The sequence below is a fragment of the Cavia porcellus genome, unplaced genomic scaffold, assembly GCF_034190915.1.
Source record: "Cavia porcellus strain 051 isolate PalLab524CR breed Dunkin Hartley unplaced genomic scaffold, mCavPor4.1 scaffold_18, whole genome shotgun sequence".
Lineage (NCBI taxonomy): Eukaryota > Metazoa > Chordata > Mammalia > Rodentia > Caviidae > Cavia > Cavia porcellus.
In genome coordinates this window covers 52319599-52336422 of record NW_026947501.1, presented here as the reverse complement: position 1 = coordinate 52336422, position 16824 = coordinate 52319599, and the positions used below count along the sequence as shown (strand labels likewise).

At 45.6% G+C, this 16824-nt stretch overlaps 1 protein-coding gene across 1 annotated transcript in view; it reads right to left on the bottom strand.

Moving 5' to 3' along the window:
- Mgat4a (alpha-1,3-mannosyl-glycoprotein 4-beta-N-acetylglucosaminyltransferase A) overlaps positions 1–16003 on the bottom strand; it is a 110811-nt gene extending 94808 nt beyond the window's left edge. Inside the window, exons 1-2 of the mRNA XM_063229901.1 lie at positions 15909–16003; positions 10994–11313 (exon numbers count right to left, since the gene is read on the bottom strand). Coding sequence (XP_063085971.1) covers positions 10994–11087 — 94 coding nt within the window. The 5' untranslated portion in view covers positions 11088–11313; positions 15909–16003. The remainder of the gene's footprint in view (positions 1–10993; positions 11314–15908) is intronic.
- Between the last annotated feature and the right edge of the window lie 821 nt (positions 16004–16824).

Here is a 16824-nt window from a genome sequence, read left to right as displayed (position 1 = left end):
TCTGAATGAATTTGGAGTGGGGTCCAGGACACACTGTGAGGTGAAAAATGCACAGTGTACCACCCTCACCAGAGAAAAGGAAGGACATCAGGAAATGCTCAGGCGTCGCCTTAACTTGTGCAACAAGAAATCCAAGAAAGAGACGAAAAACTAGCAATCCTGCACAAGCATGAGACAAGGGCAGGGTGTGAGTAGGAAGGGCCGCAACGGGAGTGGAAGGTGCTTCTCTCCGCGTGCTTTTTATTTTTTAACACTTCTGACTCAGAACAAAGATCGTGTTTTACAGATCTAAAATGCAAACACTTTCAATTAAACTAGACACAGGGGAAACCCAGAATGCCATACAGTCATCAGTGGACCTTTCTGTGTTATAAATTGAGTAGGAATTACACTGAAGAGGAACCGTTAAGATTTTAAAAAATAAGTATCTCTGGACAACAGTAGTTGACCACATATTATGAGACTAAATATAAAGAGCGCTACGGTCAAATATTAACTGGAGCAATTGACTTTTCACCTGGGTATGAGCTCGCAGCTCTCACCAGAGTGTGTACCTACTGGGACTAGGCATAAGGGTTAGGAGAGCCACCCAGAAAAGGGGGACCATTCCTGTGAGCATGACAGCGTTGTGTTACAATCAGAGGGGTCACCATGGTAGGTGCCACTGAGAGACACACAGATGGGTAGGCAAAGAGAGACATGTGCACACATTCACTTCCTTGGGTACTTTAAAAGCACTGCAGGGCCTGATACCCCAGTACTATCACAAACCAAGATTCTAAGCTCCAAAGGTACCCAAGGCACCCCGAGAAGTGGCTGCTTCCAGGACTGGAACAGGGAAATGTAAAAAGCCTCACCAAACCAGAAGTACAAACTTGCTCAACATACAGTGGGGACTGATCAGAGGCAGTGGCTGCACCACCCTGTGACTGTGCTAAAGGCCACTCCACCGGGCACTTGATGGGAGTCGATTCTGTGTTATGTGAATTTTACCTCACCACATTTGGAGGGAAAAAAGCAGCACCTCAAAAGACACAGATGTATGCTTGAGTGAGCGCTCAACGGCCACCTCTGGGAGGATTGAAACGGCCTGTGGATGGTCAGAAAGGACCAGCACTCAGGCTTCACCAAGAGCTCAGGAATCTGCATTTCTGAAAGAAAGAAATTAGGGAGAGAAGACATCCTGCCTCATAGCAGAGTTCAGTCACTAGTGTGGAAGGAGGACAGTCACTCGTGGCAAATAGCACACTACAGGTTAAGGTGTGGCAGCAGCGGTAGGCTGGGAAACGGGGCTGGGCTAGGTTTAAAGTGTGCCTCTTTTGAAAGAGCTCAAGACCTGCAAAAATAAAACAGCACCACCTTCACCACTGATCAAAGCAAATACGCCCAGGAAAGACGTAGGACCATGCACAGGAAACGTCAGGCGTGCACAGGACCGTGCAACACTTTATTTCCTCCACTAACCACAAGCAATCAGCAGGGGAGGTAAAGGGCAATCCACAAAACAGGCATGCAGGTCTCTGCCAATGTGCTGAGCACAAACCAAAGACTGTGGAAGTTTCTCCTACAGGGATGAAACAGAGGCCAGGATGGCAACACGCCCTGGGGGACCCTGGGCTAGAACCACAGGGTAGAGCGGGACCCCTGGTGAAGTTCACTCACGGAAGGTTTGCTGATTAGATAAGCTGGGTGTCAGAGTTAACCGCAGAGTTAGAAAGCTGCACTCTGATTATGTAAGCTAGCAACACCAGAGAAGTAGATGGTAGGACGCAGGCACTCTGTGCTGTTTTCACAAATTTACTGTCAAGCTAAAATTACATCAAACTAAAATAGTTCTACAACACACTTGGCAAGTTTCTGTGTATCACTTGCACACCAGCTCAGCCCTCTCATCAGGGGGCCTCTTCGTTAGCGTGTTCCAGCCCCCAACAGCCCCCTGGCACGCAGCGGATACCCCGAAGACACAAGCAGACCCCTTGGCCAGCCCGAACGCTAATGCCAAGTCCTAGTGAACATCCTTATATCCTACTAACCACTTCATCCTGCAAGGAACAAACACCCAAAACCTTTGGTTTGCTTCTTTGTTTACCAATAAGAGCTGATTTCCAATACAACATTTTAACATTTACACTGTGATAGCTAACAGTAGGATGTCTGATCTCTTCACACGCTGTTTTCTCTGTAAATATACCATCCCCTATTGATTTTAAGATGCACATTTTCTCCCATAGCTTAGGTCAAGGTGAGGCTCCCCTGTGTTATTGTAGTTTAAGCAGCAACAGCTCTACCCACCCATTGAGCACAACCTCAAAACCCTGGTGCGCTGACTAACAATATTAGATTCACTGAACTATGCGGAAGGCATTTTAAAAAATATTTTTGGAGCTCCACTTCCAGCATGACAGACAACATGCTCTCCTGTAAAACTTGGGATGATTATTATGCAAAATCCCACTTAGTCCATCTGGAAACTGCCTAAAGGCAAACAGTAAATGAAGAAACAGCAGAGCAAGTCCATGCAAAGTCAGGAAGAAAGGTGCTGGCGCAGGATGGGAACCAAGGCTACTCCATCGCACACCTCTTCCAAAACAGCAAGGTAGGGACCCCACTGCACACTATTGCGGACAAGAGCACAGGGTTCCCTGGCTGCCCACTTCCAAGCTGGGGGCTTCGCCCTGGAAGAGGCTCCTCCTGCCCCCAGCTGCCAGCTGCCAGGCGAGGTCCCAGGTGAGAGCAGTTGACAGCTGCAGGCTCCTTTCTTCCCCAAGCCCCAGTGGTACACAGGCTCTACCCTGCACACAGATCACAAAGGTAGCCAGGGCCCTGCCAGCTCTCCCAGGGGCACAGAGGCAGTGGGTCTCCAGGCAGAGAGGCGGCAGCAGCCCAGGAAGCAGTGCTGAGTTCCCGGAGCTGAGAGTTACTCTGAGAGATGCCTGTCATCCTGCCCACTCCTACCTCCAGGGCCTTGGCTGACAAACTGTGCCTGGAGCCATAACAAAGCTCATCTCCTCCCTTGGAACTGGCATCCTTTGCCACAGAGCACGGAGAGGTTCAAGGCTGAGTCCTCTCACAAAGCAGAGGTCGGATGTAGTGACGGGAACGGGACAAGTCGGGAATTCAATGAGGGCAGAGGTGGACAAAGGGCTGGCTACTCTGCAGGACAGAAGGGTAGGTGGAGGCAGCCAGCATGGCCCTTGGGGCTGGGCCAGACATCAGTGTCAGGAACCAATCTGTGTATCTCTTCAGCATCATATCAGTTATAAATGTTCTCCATTCCAAAGGAATCACAATTTGTTGAGTACACATTTAAGTTCCACGCACTACTATACACAACAAATCTTCTGCAGGACAGAAGAAAGCCCCACCCCTAAGAATGATCCTGGGCACCCACAATTGTGCCTCCCCAAGAGTGACATTACACACCTAACACTGGGTCCTTCAATAGCATATCTGCAAGTAACTAAACAAGCAAACAAACAGTAGTCACCTCCAAGGGTTCCAGGAGAGGGAGGAGCTGCTAAAATATATACTATGTAAAATGTCCTGTTATCCAGCAAAAAAAAAAAAAGTACGAGATGCACAAAAAACAGGAAAGTTGAACTCTCTAAAAAAGAATGGGAAATGGGAAAGTGCCTGAAAATACAGCTGGACGGCAGATTCAAGGGTATGGCTCAGAGGGGCGGAGGAACAGTCTTACAGAACTAAAGAAAGCTGGACGTGATGGTGCACACCCCTTAAGCCCTGGAAACACTCTAGAAGGCTGAAGCAGGAGGATCACAAGTTCAAGCTCCACCTGGGTGATCTGGGAATTGAGCAAGATCCTGTTTCGAAATAGAAAATAAAAAAGGGCTGGAGAGGCCCAGGGAGGCTCTGAACTCAATCCCCAGTATCGCAGTGAACAAACAAAACAAAAGGTATGATAAAAGGACAGAGCATAGCAATTTTAAGAAAACAGCAAATGAGAATTAGAGAGCCCTATGAATGGTAATTTTGTGTCACTTGACTGGACTGAGGGATGCCGGATCACTGGTAAAACATCACTTCTGAGGGTGTTCATGAGGGTGTTTCTAGAAGACAGCAGGGCTTGAATCAGTAGACTAAGAAGGAAGGTCTCCTCAGCAGGGTGTAGGGGGATCACCCTATATATTGAGGGCCTGAAGAGCTCAAAAGGGTGGAGACAGAGCAAACCTATTCCTCTCATCCTGCCCTTAGACGTCACGTTCTACTGTCTCCTGATCCTTTAGACTTGCATGAGGACGTCCCCTTTTCACCCCACTGGTCTCAGGTATTTAGACTCAGTTATACAAACAGTGTCTTGATTCTCCAGCTGATATATGACAGATCATGAACATCTGGACAGGAACAGGGACAGGAACCAAATTGTGCATCTCTTCAGTATCATTTCAGATATGAATATTCTCCAGTGACCCACATGTTAAAGACATTGTCCCCAGCCTATGCAGCTACGGGGAGCTAATGGATCCTTTAGGAGGTGGGTCCTGGCAGAAAGAAGTTAGGTCCTTCAAGGCCGCCCTCAAAGGGGTTCTGAGACCCAAGTTCTATCTTATCTGTGTTCTGGCCACATAAAAGTGAACAGAGCTCTGCTGCCAAGCATTTCCCAATTTGAGGTAAAGTACCACCCATAGTCCCAAAGGAAATCTAGCCAAGTGACCATGGACTGAACTTCTGAAGCCATGAGCCAAAATAGACCTTCCCTCCTCATTAGCTAATCTCTGATATTTTTGCATGATGATGGAAAGCTGATGAATACCTCAGAATACATAGTCTGTTTCTCCCTACTGCAAGCTTGGGCAATAGGTGTGGCAGAAGAAGGAACTAACATACTTGATCCTAGATGAATAGAAGTTATATAAGCTGAAGAAGAGCGAAAACAAGAAAAGTAAAAATATTCAGAGAGAGCAGAACTATTTCCCAAATTTATTGAAAAACAGTAACCTATCCACCTAAGGAGCTCAACTAAGCGGAATAAACACAGTGACCCACAGACATATGGTGATAGAAACGGGAATCACAAGAAAACCTTGACAGCAACAAGAGAAAAATAGCTGGGTGTGGTGGCGCACACCTGTAATTCCAGCACCCGGAGGTTTGAGGCAGGAGGATGCTGTGAGTTTAGGACCAACCTAGATACAAAGTGAGCTCAAGGACAGCCTAAATGGCACATTCTGTTTCAAAAAAAAAAAAAAAAGAGCAAAACAATATATATTTACAAGGAGCCCAAATAAGATTAATAGCTGTCTTCTCCACAGGAACAGTAGGAGCTGGGAGGCAGTGGGGTAACACAAAGCACTCGCAACACTTTTTCAGACAAGAACTCTACTCCCAAGAAATCTACCTTTCAAAAAGTGAGGGTGAAACAGAAACTTTCCACAGTAAACAAAGACTGAAGGAAATCACGTCCAGCAGACCATATAAGAAACACGACGAGAAGTTCTTCAAAAAAGTGACCCAGATGGTAACTGAAACCATGCAAAGGCCAAGCAGAGTGGTTCGTGCCAGTAACCCTTGCTATTCAGGAGGCTGAAGCAGGAAGAGCACACGATTGAGGTCAGCCTGGGACACTTAATGAGAGCCTGTCACAAAGTGAAATTTAAAACAGATTTGAGATATAGCTCAGAATCCCCTAGACACTAGATTCAATCCCCAGTACACACACACAAGAGCACAAGTAATTATGTAACTATGAGAAATTATACATGTGCATATTTTTCTATTAATCAATTTTTAAAACGTATAAAATTATATATACTTATATAAACACATTTCAGGATTTACAACATATAGAACTATATAAGCAATATAACTGCCAATAATAGCATGAAGGAAGTATGTGCAAATAAAACTGGAGCAAACTAAAGAAATAATGACAGATGGTAAAACCGTAACTGTAACAATGCACTGTAAGGTTTGTAACATTAACAGATGTAAATACACAAAACACAAGGGGAAAGGGAATAGAGCTATCCAGGAGTCAACATTTCTGTATATTACTAGAACAAAGCTACTGTAAATCTAAAGTTGGTTCTTATAACCTTAGAAAATAAAAAGCAGAAAATCAGTAATGAAATTAAACTGCTACATTAGAAATCAATTAATGTAAAACAAAGCAGTAAAGCATAAACAGAGAAAAAAAAGATAAGAGACCTTACAAAGAGTAAGGCAGAGAAGTCCATCCAACCACATCAGTAACATTAATTATGAATGGATAAACAGACAAATCAAAAGGCAGAGATGATCGGACTGGGTTTAAAAAGCATGGTGCAATTATATGTTGTCCACAGGAGACATACTGTAACTGAAAGACATAAATACATTAAAGCGAAAGAATGGATAAGGATTCAGCCACTTTGGAAAACTGACTACATGCAGTTCCCCTATAACCCAGCAATGCTGCCCCTCAGTAAATACCCAAGAGAAATAAAAACATTCATCCACATAGAAACACATCCCTGGATGTTTATAGCAGCCCTATTCATGATAGCCAAAAGGGAGAAACAACTCAGATGTCCAGCAGATAAATAGAAGGACAAATATAGTACACCCAGGTAAGGGAAAATTACTCAGCCCCAAAAAGGAGTGAAGCAAGGCATAAGCCACCATGTGGACGAACCTTGGAAACATGATGCTGAGTGAAAGAAGACACAAGGACCACGCACTACATAACTGCATTTAAATGAAAGCCTGGAATAGGGAGAGCAAGGGAGAGGTGTGTGAGAAGTGGGGCGCTAACAGCACAGGGCACAGGAGTTCCCTCCCGAGGTGAAGAAAATGCTCTGCCACTGACTGTGCTGACGGATGCACACACCTGCAAAGACACCAACGCCCACTGAACAGTGCAGGACGTAAATCACAGCTCAGTAAAGTTGGTTTAAACATTTTTAAACACTGAGGGGTTTTTGGCTGAAGGAAGCATTCATAGACCAGATGATGACTGAGCATGTCTGAAGCTGGGTCAGGATCAAAGGTGCTGGCCCAGTTCTGCGGGGTTCTGGACTGCACCTGACCCGAGGAGGAGACATCCACTGCTGAGTGACAAAGTGATAACTCCTGTCCCGCTCTCACGATGCCTACCGCTTTCACAGCCTGCCATCCCATGTAACCAAAAGCCAGCCTTGTTTTCACGTGGAAATCCTGGATGCCCTGCTGAACCCTGCCCTGAACCCGTTTCCCTGCCAGCTCATGGGGTCTTCTCAACCTAGGCTAGTCTCATTGTCTAGCTCTTATTCTTGCAAATGAAGACTATGACCAACTAGTACATTGTGATGGCCAGCTGAACCTGGAGGCACCTCAGGAGGGCAGGGGAAGCACCTCAGAATTGCAAAGCGCACTCAATTCATTTCCTTGTAGCTGCACACAGGGCTGCCTGCACCTGAGATGCGAGGCATCCCCTACTCTACCTGCCCTGGTTTCACATAAATCCTTCACATTTCACCAGGGCAGCACCAGGAGAATCGGCAGCCTCATCTCTGCTTCTCTATACAGTAGGTAAAAGCAGAAACTCTGCAGCCAATCAGCCTGATGAGTGAAAACTTCAACCCCACATCTTAGCGTGTGACCCATTTAGTGTCTCAATCAGTCCTCCGGTGGTTTTCTCATCTACAGGAAGGAGGCACTATTTCTTGGGGTCACAAAGATTAAATGAGGTGATACACAGAACATACTTAGAAAAAGACAAGCACACTGCGACTGCCTGTCTCATTCTAGCTGATGCTATTGTATTTGTTCACATGGATCTTTTCCTCCCAGTCCCCTCTCAAAAGCAAAGAGTCTATTTCTTTGCATCTGCATAGCATATAACACAGTGCTAGACACAGGATGGGTGTGTGTAAGGGACCAGTGAATGAATAAAAAATAAAAACTTTTTGTCCAAGCTCCACACGGTAGCACACACCTATAATCCCAGAACCCTGAAAGGTAGAGGCAGGAAGAGTGCAAGTTTGAGCCCAGCTAGGGCAATTTAGTGACTATATAAACCCTGTCTTAAAATAAAAGATAAACAAGGGTGAGGATATATACAGCTCAGTACAAATACCTCGAGTTCAATACCCAATATGGGGCAGGAGAGTAGGAGGTAATAGTTCACCAATGTCAAAGCTTATGCATTTAGTTATATTTTCAATATTTTAAAAAAAAACAGCACAGGGTTTATGGGTACACTAGACTCAAATATCTAAAACTGAGCTGCTTTGGAAAATCCAGGCTGATGGCCTGAACTATCTAGAAAGGACCCAAATGCTCGACAGCATGATTACATAAAGGAGAGCAATTCAAAACAGGGATTTCACATGAATGAAACAGGAGGCTGGTGCTGATCCTGAGAAATTGTGGACAATTCAGCAAGCAGGAAAACAGCAGGAGAGACTAGTATGTACAGAAGGCCACGGGGCTGTCCAAAGGGCAAAGATCAGAGAGCCAACAGGCTCTGTGTGTCTAATACTACACTGTCGATCTTTACCTCCTGTTGTGCTCAGGAGTTGCAAAGAGAACAATTACATACAGGACATAGAATTCATACTATTATTTTAGGATGGTCACCCAGAGTTAAATACAAGAAAGTGCAGGAAATCTGTCCACAACACTAAAGACCTAGAAAATCCAGCCAAGAGCCTTGAATCCCACAGCAATGTCCTGCATGAGTCCAGCTGAAGGCCTAGAGCCCATGACAATGTCTCCCACGAGTCCAGTTGGAGGCCTTGGGCCCACAACAATGACTCATGTAAGCCTGTTTCATCTGCACGGGGAAGGCCCAGAGGTCAGTGGTGGAAGCTAGAAAGTCTGTGCCAGTGGGCTGAGTTCTGCACTGGACCAAGAAGCAACACTCAAAACAAGCACCAGGGCTTCCCCGAAAAGTACCACAGCCACCCTCAGCAACAGTGAGGTCCTGAACTCCTCTGATCATGAGAACAGCAGAGTACATATCAGGAAGCCAGCGTGACAAATTTCTGGAGATTAAATAGCACACACCTTCCCCTATGGAGCGAGGAAGCAATGTTCAGCGTACGGACCAGAGCTCCCCCAAAGTGAACTGCAGCCACTCTCAGCAACAAGTCCCAAGCTCCTCTGATGATAACAGCTGAGTTCATATCAGGGAGCCAGCATGACAAGCTCCTCCAGGAGAGCCAAGGGCTCAAAACAACAACTCTTAGGAGAACCCACAATGCTAAACTATGCTCTTCCTCTCCATGTCTTTTTATGCTAGCAACTTTCCTCAGGGGGCCATTTACACGCAGCACCACACTGATTCAGTTCAGCTGGTGTTAAGTTGATCACCCGTTTTTTAATCTATAACACCTCCTTTGAACTAATTCTGAAACTAAAATCAGCTGAATAACCAAAATAATAATACTTCTAATGCCCAAAATCAATGCCATACAGTCTCCAAAATCTTAAATCTTTTAAACAAAGACACAATGAGAAGCATAAAGTTTTTCCATGGCTACAATGCTAAGTTTCTCAATAAGAAAAAACCCACATACTGTTGTTATGGTTGATTCTTCTATTTCATAGGTAGATTTTTTCTTTATCAGTACCAGGGATCGAACTCATGACTGCGCACTTGCAAAGCAGGCCCTTATGCCACTGAGCTAAATTTCCAGCCCCTCATAAGTAGATTTTTAACTGTACCTATCTGTTTAGTTTATGGCAGGGATGATCAACAGTTTCAATAACTATTTAAGACTCTTCCTAATTAAGTCTTCTCATTTGGTACAATTAGAAACTGAAATTTAAAGAGTATACAGTTCTACACAAAGACCATGCCTTTAGCAGAATTTGTACTCTCCCCCACCAAGAGTAGAGCTCAACTCAAAGACAGTGGGAAAAACTGTACTTGCTTACAGCACCAAGCACATGCCTTTCATTTACATGTTTATTTTACTGATTACTGAACCCACAGTGGTCCCACTAAGCAACATCCCCAGTTCCTGTTTTAATTTTTTGAGACGGGGTCTCCCTAATCACCCAAGCTGGGCTTGGACTTTCAGTCCTCCTGCCTCAGCCTCCAGAGTGCTCGGATTATAGGCACGCATCACCATACCCAGCTTCACATCTGCTCATTTTATGTACAGAGATGCACATGTGTAGAAAACGCATACGTATAAAATACACGTGCGCACACAGAGATATGTTACCTAACATACAGATCCAAAACCAAAACTGAGCCAAGAAGAATCTTTTCAGTTGTCTTCATACGACTCAATACCGTGAGGTCGGCGGAGGCATCTTCAAACAGCCCACGTGATTACGCTAACTTAAATTAATCAAAATAAATATGCACACCTCCTGCCTTCCACATTCCTTCCTGCCATTCCTCAGGTGAAGGAAAAGAGGCAAAATTGAATTTATTCCTCATATTTTCTCCTCAGGAAAAAAAAAAGGCAAACAAATGCATTTCCCTGAATACAATTCCAATCAATAAACAGATGACTTCCCATCAAAACACAGCTCAATAATCCAAATATACTTTTAAAAAAAAATCATTCCAATCAGAATCTTTCCTTGCTCCCTTGCAAATACTTTTGTCTGCATGCAGTTTAAATCATTAACTACATAGCCCCAAACAGCATAATTGGCATGTAAATTTTATGAAGGCACTGATTATGTCCTTTTAAGTGTTACACAACACCCAGTACAAGAAAGCTTATTAAACATTTATGATGATTAGTTTAAAAATGCCAAAGAAAAGTCTTTGTTATTCAACTTGGCTGCCGAGTCTAATATAAACGACTGATCAGTATCGGTTTCTCCGAGCGCAACTGGAAGAAACTGAAAACAAAACAAACCCCACTGAAATTAGAAATTCCGTCTACTCTGTCCAAGAATATCATTTTGTTTTTGCGTCAAAAGAAACCGCCAGCAGAGAGCATGCAACAGGCAGGTTGCTAGGATATTTAATCTCAGCTTTTACGCACTATTTACCAAGCAAAAAGCCCCCTGCATTTCATGCACGGTGCCAGGGGCATTCTGCCCTTACCTTTCCCATTTTGCCAGGTTGTGTACCAGGATAAAGTAAGGAACGAAGTAAAAAATGCTAACGCCGTGGCCACAGTTCCATTTCGGAGCCTCATCTCATTTCACCATCACACTGGTTCAGAGGTTTGCTATGAGGATCGGGACTGCTTTCTCTCTAGCCTGAAGTCAGCAGAATCCAGTGCTCCTGGCTCCCAGACAACAAAACACTCAGTGTGATGGGTTCATTTCAGAGCTAGCAGAAGGTGTCTAGCTGTAGGCCACTCACAACCGCTGCTCAGGATTCTGTGGCTTCGAAGGCTGATGGCTCCGGCTGTTTTCCTCCTATGGGAGAAGGGCAGACACAGAAAAAGTTGCTCAATCATGCAAAGCATAGGCTTCTTCTCTTATTATTCACCATTGTAAAGAGACACTGGGCAGAAGAACTGTATCTGCCAAGATCAACCCCAAAACTATTCATTTAATATATTAGGATTATACACGGTCTTTCCCTGCTAGGAAAAAAAAAGCTGTGAACTTCATTTCCTCCTTGCTGGTGGTGTCTGGAAAAACAGAAGTGTTCTTCAGTTAAAGAGGGAAGTTGTAGGGCTCACAGATTCCAGGATGATAATTCTAATAATCAAACAATGTTTCCTGAGTAACACTCTTCCTCCCTTGCCCCAGTATTCCTACACAGAAACAAGAAACATTTAACAAAAAAAAAAAAAAAAAAAAAAAAGAGGAAGAAGAAGAAAAAGAGACGGGGGGGGGGGAGGAAGTTGCTGTTGATGACAGACTACAATACATAAGAGTGACAAGACTCTGGTCCTACATCCAGCTTTGTGATTGCTGGGGTGTCCTTTATCTTGATGTCAAAGCTTTTCTATAAAATGAGAAACCACGTGTCCAGTCTCCTCTTTTACATATAATCATAAATGGCAAAAAGGTTAGCATTACTATTGCTACCTGTTATCATCAGGAAGCAAATTCAGTTTTCCCAGGGATTAACCCAATCCCAAGCATACCTGTGAACATTTATGCATTTAGAAAATGGAGCTGTCTAGAGTGGTGGGGAACGCTTGTAAGCCCAGTGGTCTGGGAAGCTGAAACTAAAGGATCCTGAGTTCCAGTCCTGCCTGAGAAGATTAGTGAATCCTTGTCTAAAAATATAAAAAAGGGCTAAGGATGTAGTGGTGTGCAAAGGCCCTAGGCTCAATCCTCAGCACCACAAAAGAAGCAAACCAGCCCATCTTCTATCTGCCAAGGCCCAGCAACAGGCATTGTCTTAACTCAGGAAATCTGGGAGGCCACTATCCAGCTAACAAAACTGCTGAGAAAATGGAAAGAAATGAGGCCATCAGAAGTACTTAGCATAGTACTCCGCACATACTATGTTCTCAATAAATGTGTTTAACTGTGTTAAAAACTAATATAAAACGAAGGTGATGGGCCGGTGGCTCTGTCCACTCTGTGTGTAACTGGTCTCACTACCTCGAGGCAGGTCCAGCAGTGAGAAGTGTGCATTGATTCCTGGCAGCCTCAAGGGGATCACAGCAGCTCTTGGCAATATACTAATGACACTCCAGTGGGATGAGTTAATGCACTCGCAAAACTGCTAAGCAACCCGAGGGACAACTATCTCAGTGAAGAGCTGGCTGATGAAAGCGGCCCTCTGCAGGTGGCTCAGAAACTACCCATTTGGCTACTTCTTACCACTGAACAGGACTAGAAATCCCCACTGGCAAGAAAAAAAAATCTCAAGGGCACTCCTGGGTCCATTATGTGGTTTAAACCTTCAAGGATAATCCTATGAGACCAGCATTATTAATATCATTTTACACACAAGGAAATTCACCCAGAGAGAAAGCTAATTTGTATGACTGCAAGGTTCAAGGACATAGCCATTACCTTTTGTCCCTTACAGTCAGCCACCTGCTGGATATGTTAAGGTGTAACAGATGGGCCTATTAAGATACAAGTTGCAAAATTCACAAGAACTTTACAGTCTAAACATACAACTTTTAAAGTCTAAACATGCAACTATAAACAAATTTCTCACTTCCTGCATGCAGCCTTTGGCTAAGCCTCTGCCCCATTGCCAACAAAGAGTCCCTGTTACCCTCCTTGGCCGGCAGCTCTACTTTCCATTTTAGCAACTCTGAACTCCTACAACACTACTCCCTCTTACCACCTGAGCACAAGGAGGACCAAAGACGCTTTCACTTAAAGTTAGCACTGATAAGTCCAAATGTATCATCTTCCTTCCTTAAGATAACTTAATATTAAATATGCACACTTTTGCAGTTTTAGAATAAAAATGCTACCCAGGCACGATGGTACATGCTCCAAATTCCAAACTCAAAAAGCTGAGGCAGGACCATCCCAAGTTATTGCCTCAAAATTAAAAATAAATTAATTAAAATTTAAAAGGGTGGGTTATAGCACAGTAGCATTCCCAGGGGAATCACCACCACCACCAAAAATAAAAATTTCATGGCAAAAAAACCCCATACAATTTAACATTTTGTTTAGTGTCTAATGCACTGTCTTAATTAAGTAAGTGCCCCAAAAATCCTAATTATAAAAGAGCCAGGTGTGGTACCTGCCTGTGATCCCAGCACTCTGGAAGGCCGAGGCAGGAAGATATCTAAGTTTAAGCCAGCCTGTGTAATACTGCAAAACTCTATCTCAAAACAAATTTAGGCCGGGGATTTAGCTCAGCGGCATAAGCACCTGCCTTGCAAGTGCGCAGTCATGAGTTCAATCCCCAGTACCCCACCCCCCCAAAAAAAACAAAAATAAAAAAAAATTTTAAAAGGGGCTGGCGCTATAGCTAAGTACAAAGGTCCCAGGTTCAATCTTCACCACCATGAAAATATTGAAAAGGAAGCGATAACTTATGAATTATATAATTTAGAATGTTATTTCCAGTGACATAAAAATGCTTATAACTTTCAGTTGCTGTTTACTTAGCCATATGTTATTGAATTTGGTTTTTCATTTGCCTTATTAAGTGCTCTATTAATAATGGGGAACTAAGGAAGCACAAAATCCTAAAGTATATTTTAAAACAATTTTATAAAATACTCCCCAAAAAGCCAGTATAACTTCAGTATAAATGCAGAGAAAAACAAACTCTAAATCAAATTAGACAATACACTACCTATAATGCATGAAAAGCATGAAAATATTAAATACTAATCCAAGAAGTTAGGAAACTCTGGTTTGAAAATGATACTCAATGAATTCTGTTACTAAGACCTAAATTTCAACAAGAAAAAATAGGAGAGCTTTTTATTTGGTAAGAATGTGCTCATACATTTTTAATTAGGGTTTCTAAACTAATGAAGCTTAACTGCACACCACAAGTGAATAAAATCTCCAGATGAGAGCCAAACCAGGGAGCTAGGAGCTGTGCAATCAGGAGACACAGCTGATAGGCTGGCTTGTTAGACACAGCTGATCTACATTTTTCTCAATGCTCACATTTGCAAAATAATCCAGCTCCTCAGAACTCTCCAAGACTTATCACTTAATTATCTGCATCTTCAAACAACAAAAACAAGATGATGGTTACAATCACTAGGCATTTCTCCATCTTCCTATAGATCGGTGGCTCATTCAACTCTAGAGCTCAGAATGAAAAATCTGTTAACGGACTTTTACCATCGTGTTTCTTACCATCCTTAGATTTTTCTTATTGGGTACAAAACCTTCATTTTACAGTGTTCCCTGAAATACTCAGCGTGCTCCACGGCTCTGAGAACATTTGTTGAATATGTGGCATATTCCTTCATCAGCACCCCAGACAGAGTGCTTGAAGAATACAGGGCTCGGTCCATGACATCCACAACCGATGAAAAGCATGACGTAAGCCTGTATAACTCTGTACACAACGATGTTAAAATTCATACTTCCCGCTTCTAAAGTACTGGTGTTTTTCTTCAATACAGTTTACATCATTTCATCGTCTGGTGCATTTTTTTTTTTTTTTTTTTGGATTTACACTTGGGATTTTGAGAAACCTATTCACCAGAATTTGCCAGTAAAACCATATTTAGGACAGTCAGGAAGAGAAACACCCATCACGGAAAGGTAGATTCTAAATCTAGCGTCTATCTTCAAATCGACGACTTTGCTAGTCTTTATCTTTTATCTACGGACTCACCGATCTGCAGAGTACAAGAGCAAAATGTAAAGCAAGCACCGGAGCACGTATTGTGTCTACTTGGATTTGGCAACTGGGAAGTAAGCAATGAATGGGCTCCAGAGAAACAATGTTGCGAGACATAAAAGCCAGCGGGCTGGCGAGTGGCGCTCCTGCCAGCTCCCGAACGCGCGCTTGCCAGATGTCACCGGGCGCACCTAGCGGCACCGCCCCGCCGAGGACCCAGTGGACCCACGCACAGTTTCCTCCGAATGGGGGAAACTGAGGCCTGGAGTGGGGCAGGGGGTCATGTTAGACTCCATTGATCGGGTCTCCACTCAGAAAGGGAAACTCGCAGCCTCGGCTGCACCACCCGAGCTCCAGGCCGGAGCAGCCCCCGTCCCACCTGCGCCGCGGGCACCGAGAACCCCTGGGCTCCGCAGCCCTGGTGATGCACACTTCGCTCCACTTTCCTCCAAAGTGCGCGAGCACCGCGATCATACCGGCTTGGGGCGCCCACCAGGAGAGCGCCTTGCTGAGGCAGCGAGCAACGCTGCGAGGGGCCGCCCCGCCCCCGGCCCGCGCCGGAGGGAACCGCGCTCGCTGTGCGCGCTCGGGCCCGGCCCGGCCCGGCACGGCACGGTGGCTCGGTCACCAGCAGGTGGGCTCCCGTAATCTCGCGCCGCAGCTCTCGCCGCCGGCGCCGCCCCTCGGCCCCGCGCCCCTCCGCGCAGCCGCCCTGCGCGCCCCCACCCCGGGCCGCCGCGCGCCGCCGCCGCCCCGAGCCCCTCACCTGCAGCCGACGCGGAGCTCCTGCAGCGGCCGCGGGCAAAGCTACTGAGGCCTCCGCCGCCCGCCTCCCCTCCCTCCCTGCCGAGGCCCCGCCCCCGCCCCGGCCCTGCCCACGACCCCACCAGCCATTGGTCGCTGCCGCCTGAGCGCCCCACCCCGAGCACCTCATAGCCTTCTCCAGTGGCCCGCGCGCCTGTCACTTGGGGGTGGGTGGGCCGTAGCGCAGCCTATATAATTCCCCCCTCCGCCCGCATTTAATGTCACAGCTAGGTCCGGAGTGGCGCATCGGACTACAGGCCCTGGAGCTCCCCGCTGCCACATCTGGCTTTAATCCGCCCCGGCTACCAACAAAGGCCCGGGTGAGCCCTCGGCCTCTGCTTCTGCGGCGCGCGGCCCGACCATCCGGGCTGCCTCAGCCCCAGCCCGATGCTGTCCCCGTGCGGTCCCTTCCCAGGCAGCGGTCCCGGTGACAAGTCCCGGCCTAGCCCAGCAGTCGCCTTCAAGGCCCCGCGATCCCAGGTCGCCTCTTAACTGACTGTCCCCAGCGGTGGGAGTCGTTGCCTCCAACCTAGCGAGGAGGCGACAGGGACGCAGGGACAATGATTTAATAAGCCACTGGGCAGAACAAATATAAGCAGGATTTAAATGCACGCTATTTGTGTACCCATGTCCCTGATTTCTCCACTACGCCACGGCCATTCTCTTCTCCTTCCTCCTGGGCCCCCAGTCCTAATCTAGCACTATTTCCTAAAGTTTGAGGTTACTTTAGAACCAGATGGATAACCACAGAAGATCTGGCTAGGTTGCCCCTAGTCTCTTAGTAACCATGCCTGTGTCCTTGCCATAAACCAAGCACAGTGGTAAAATCTTAACTGCATCATGTCATATCCCAATCCCTGTTTTGTATATGAGGAAAT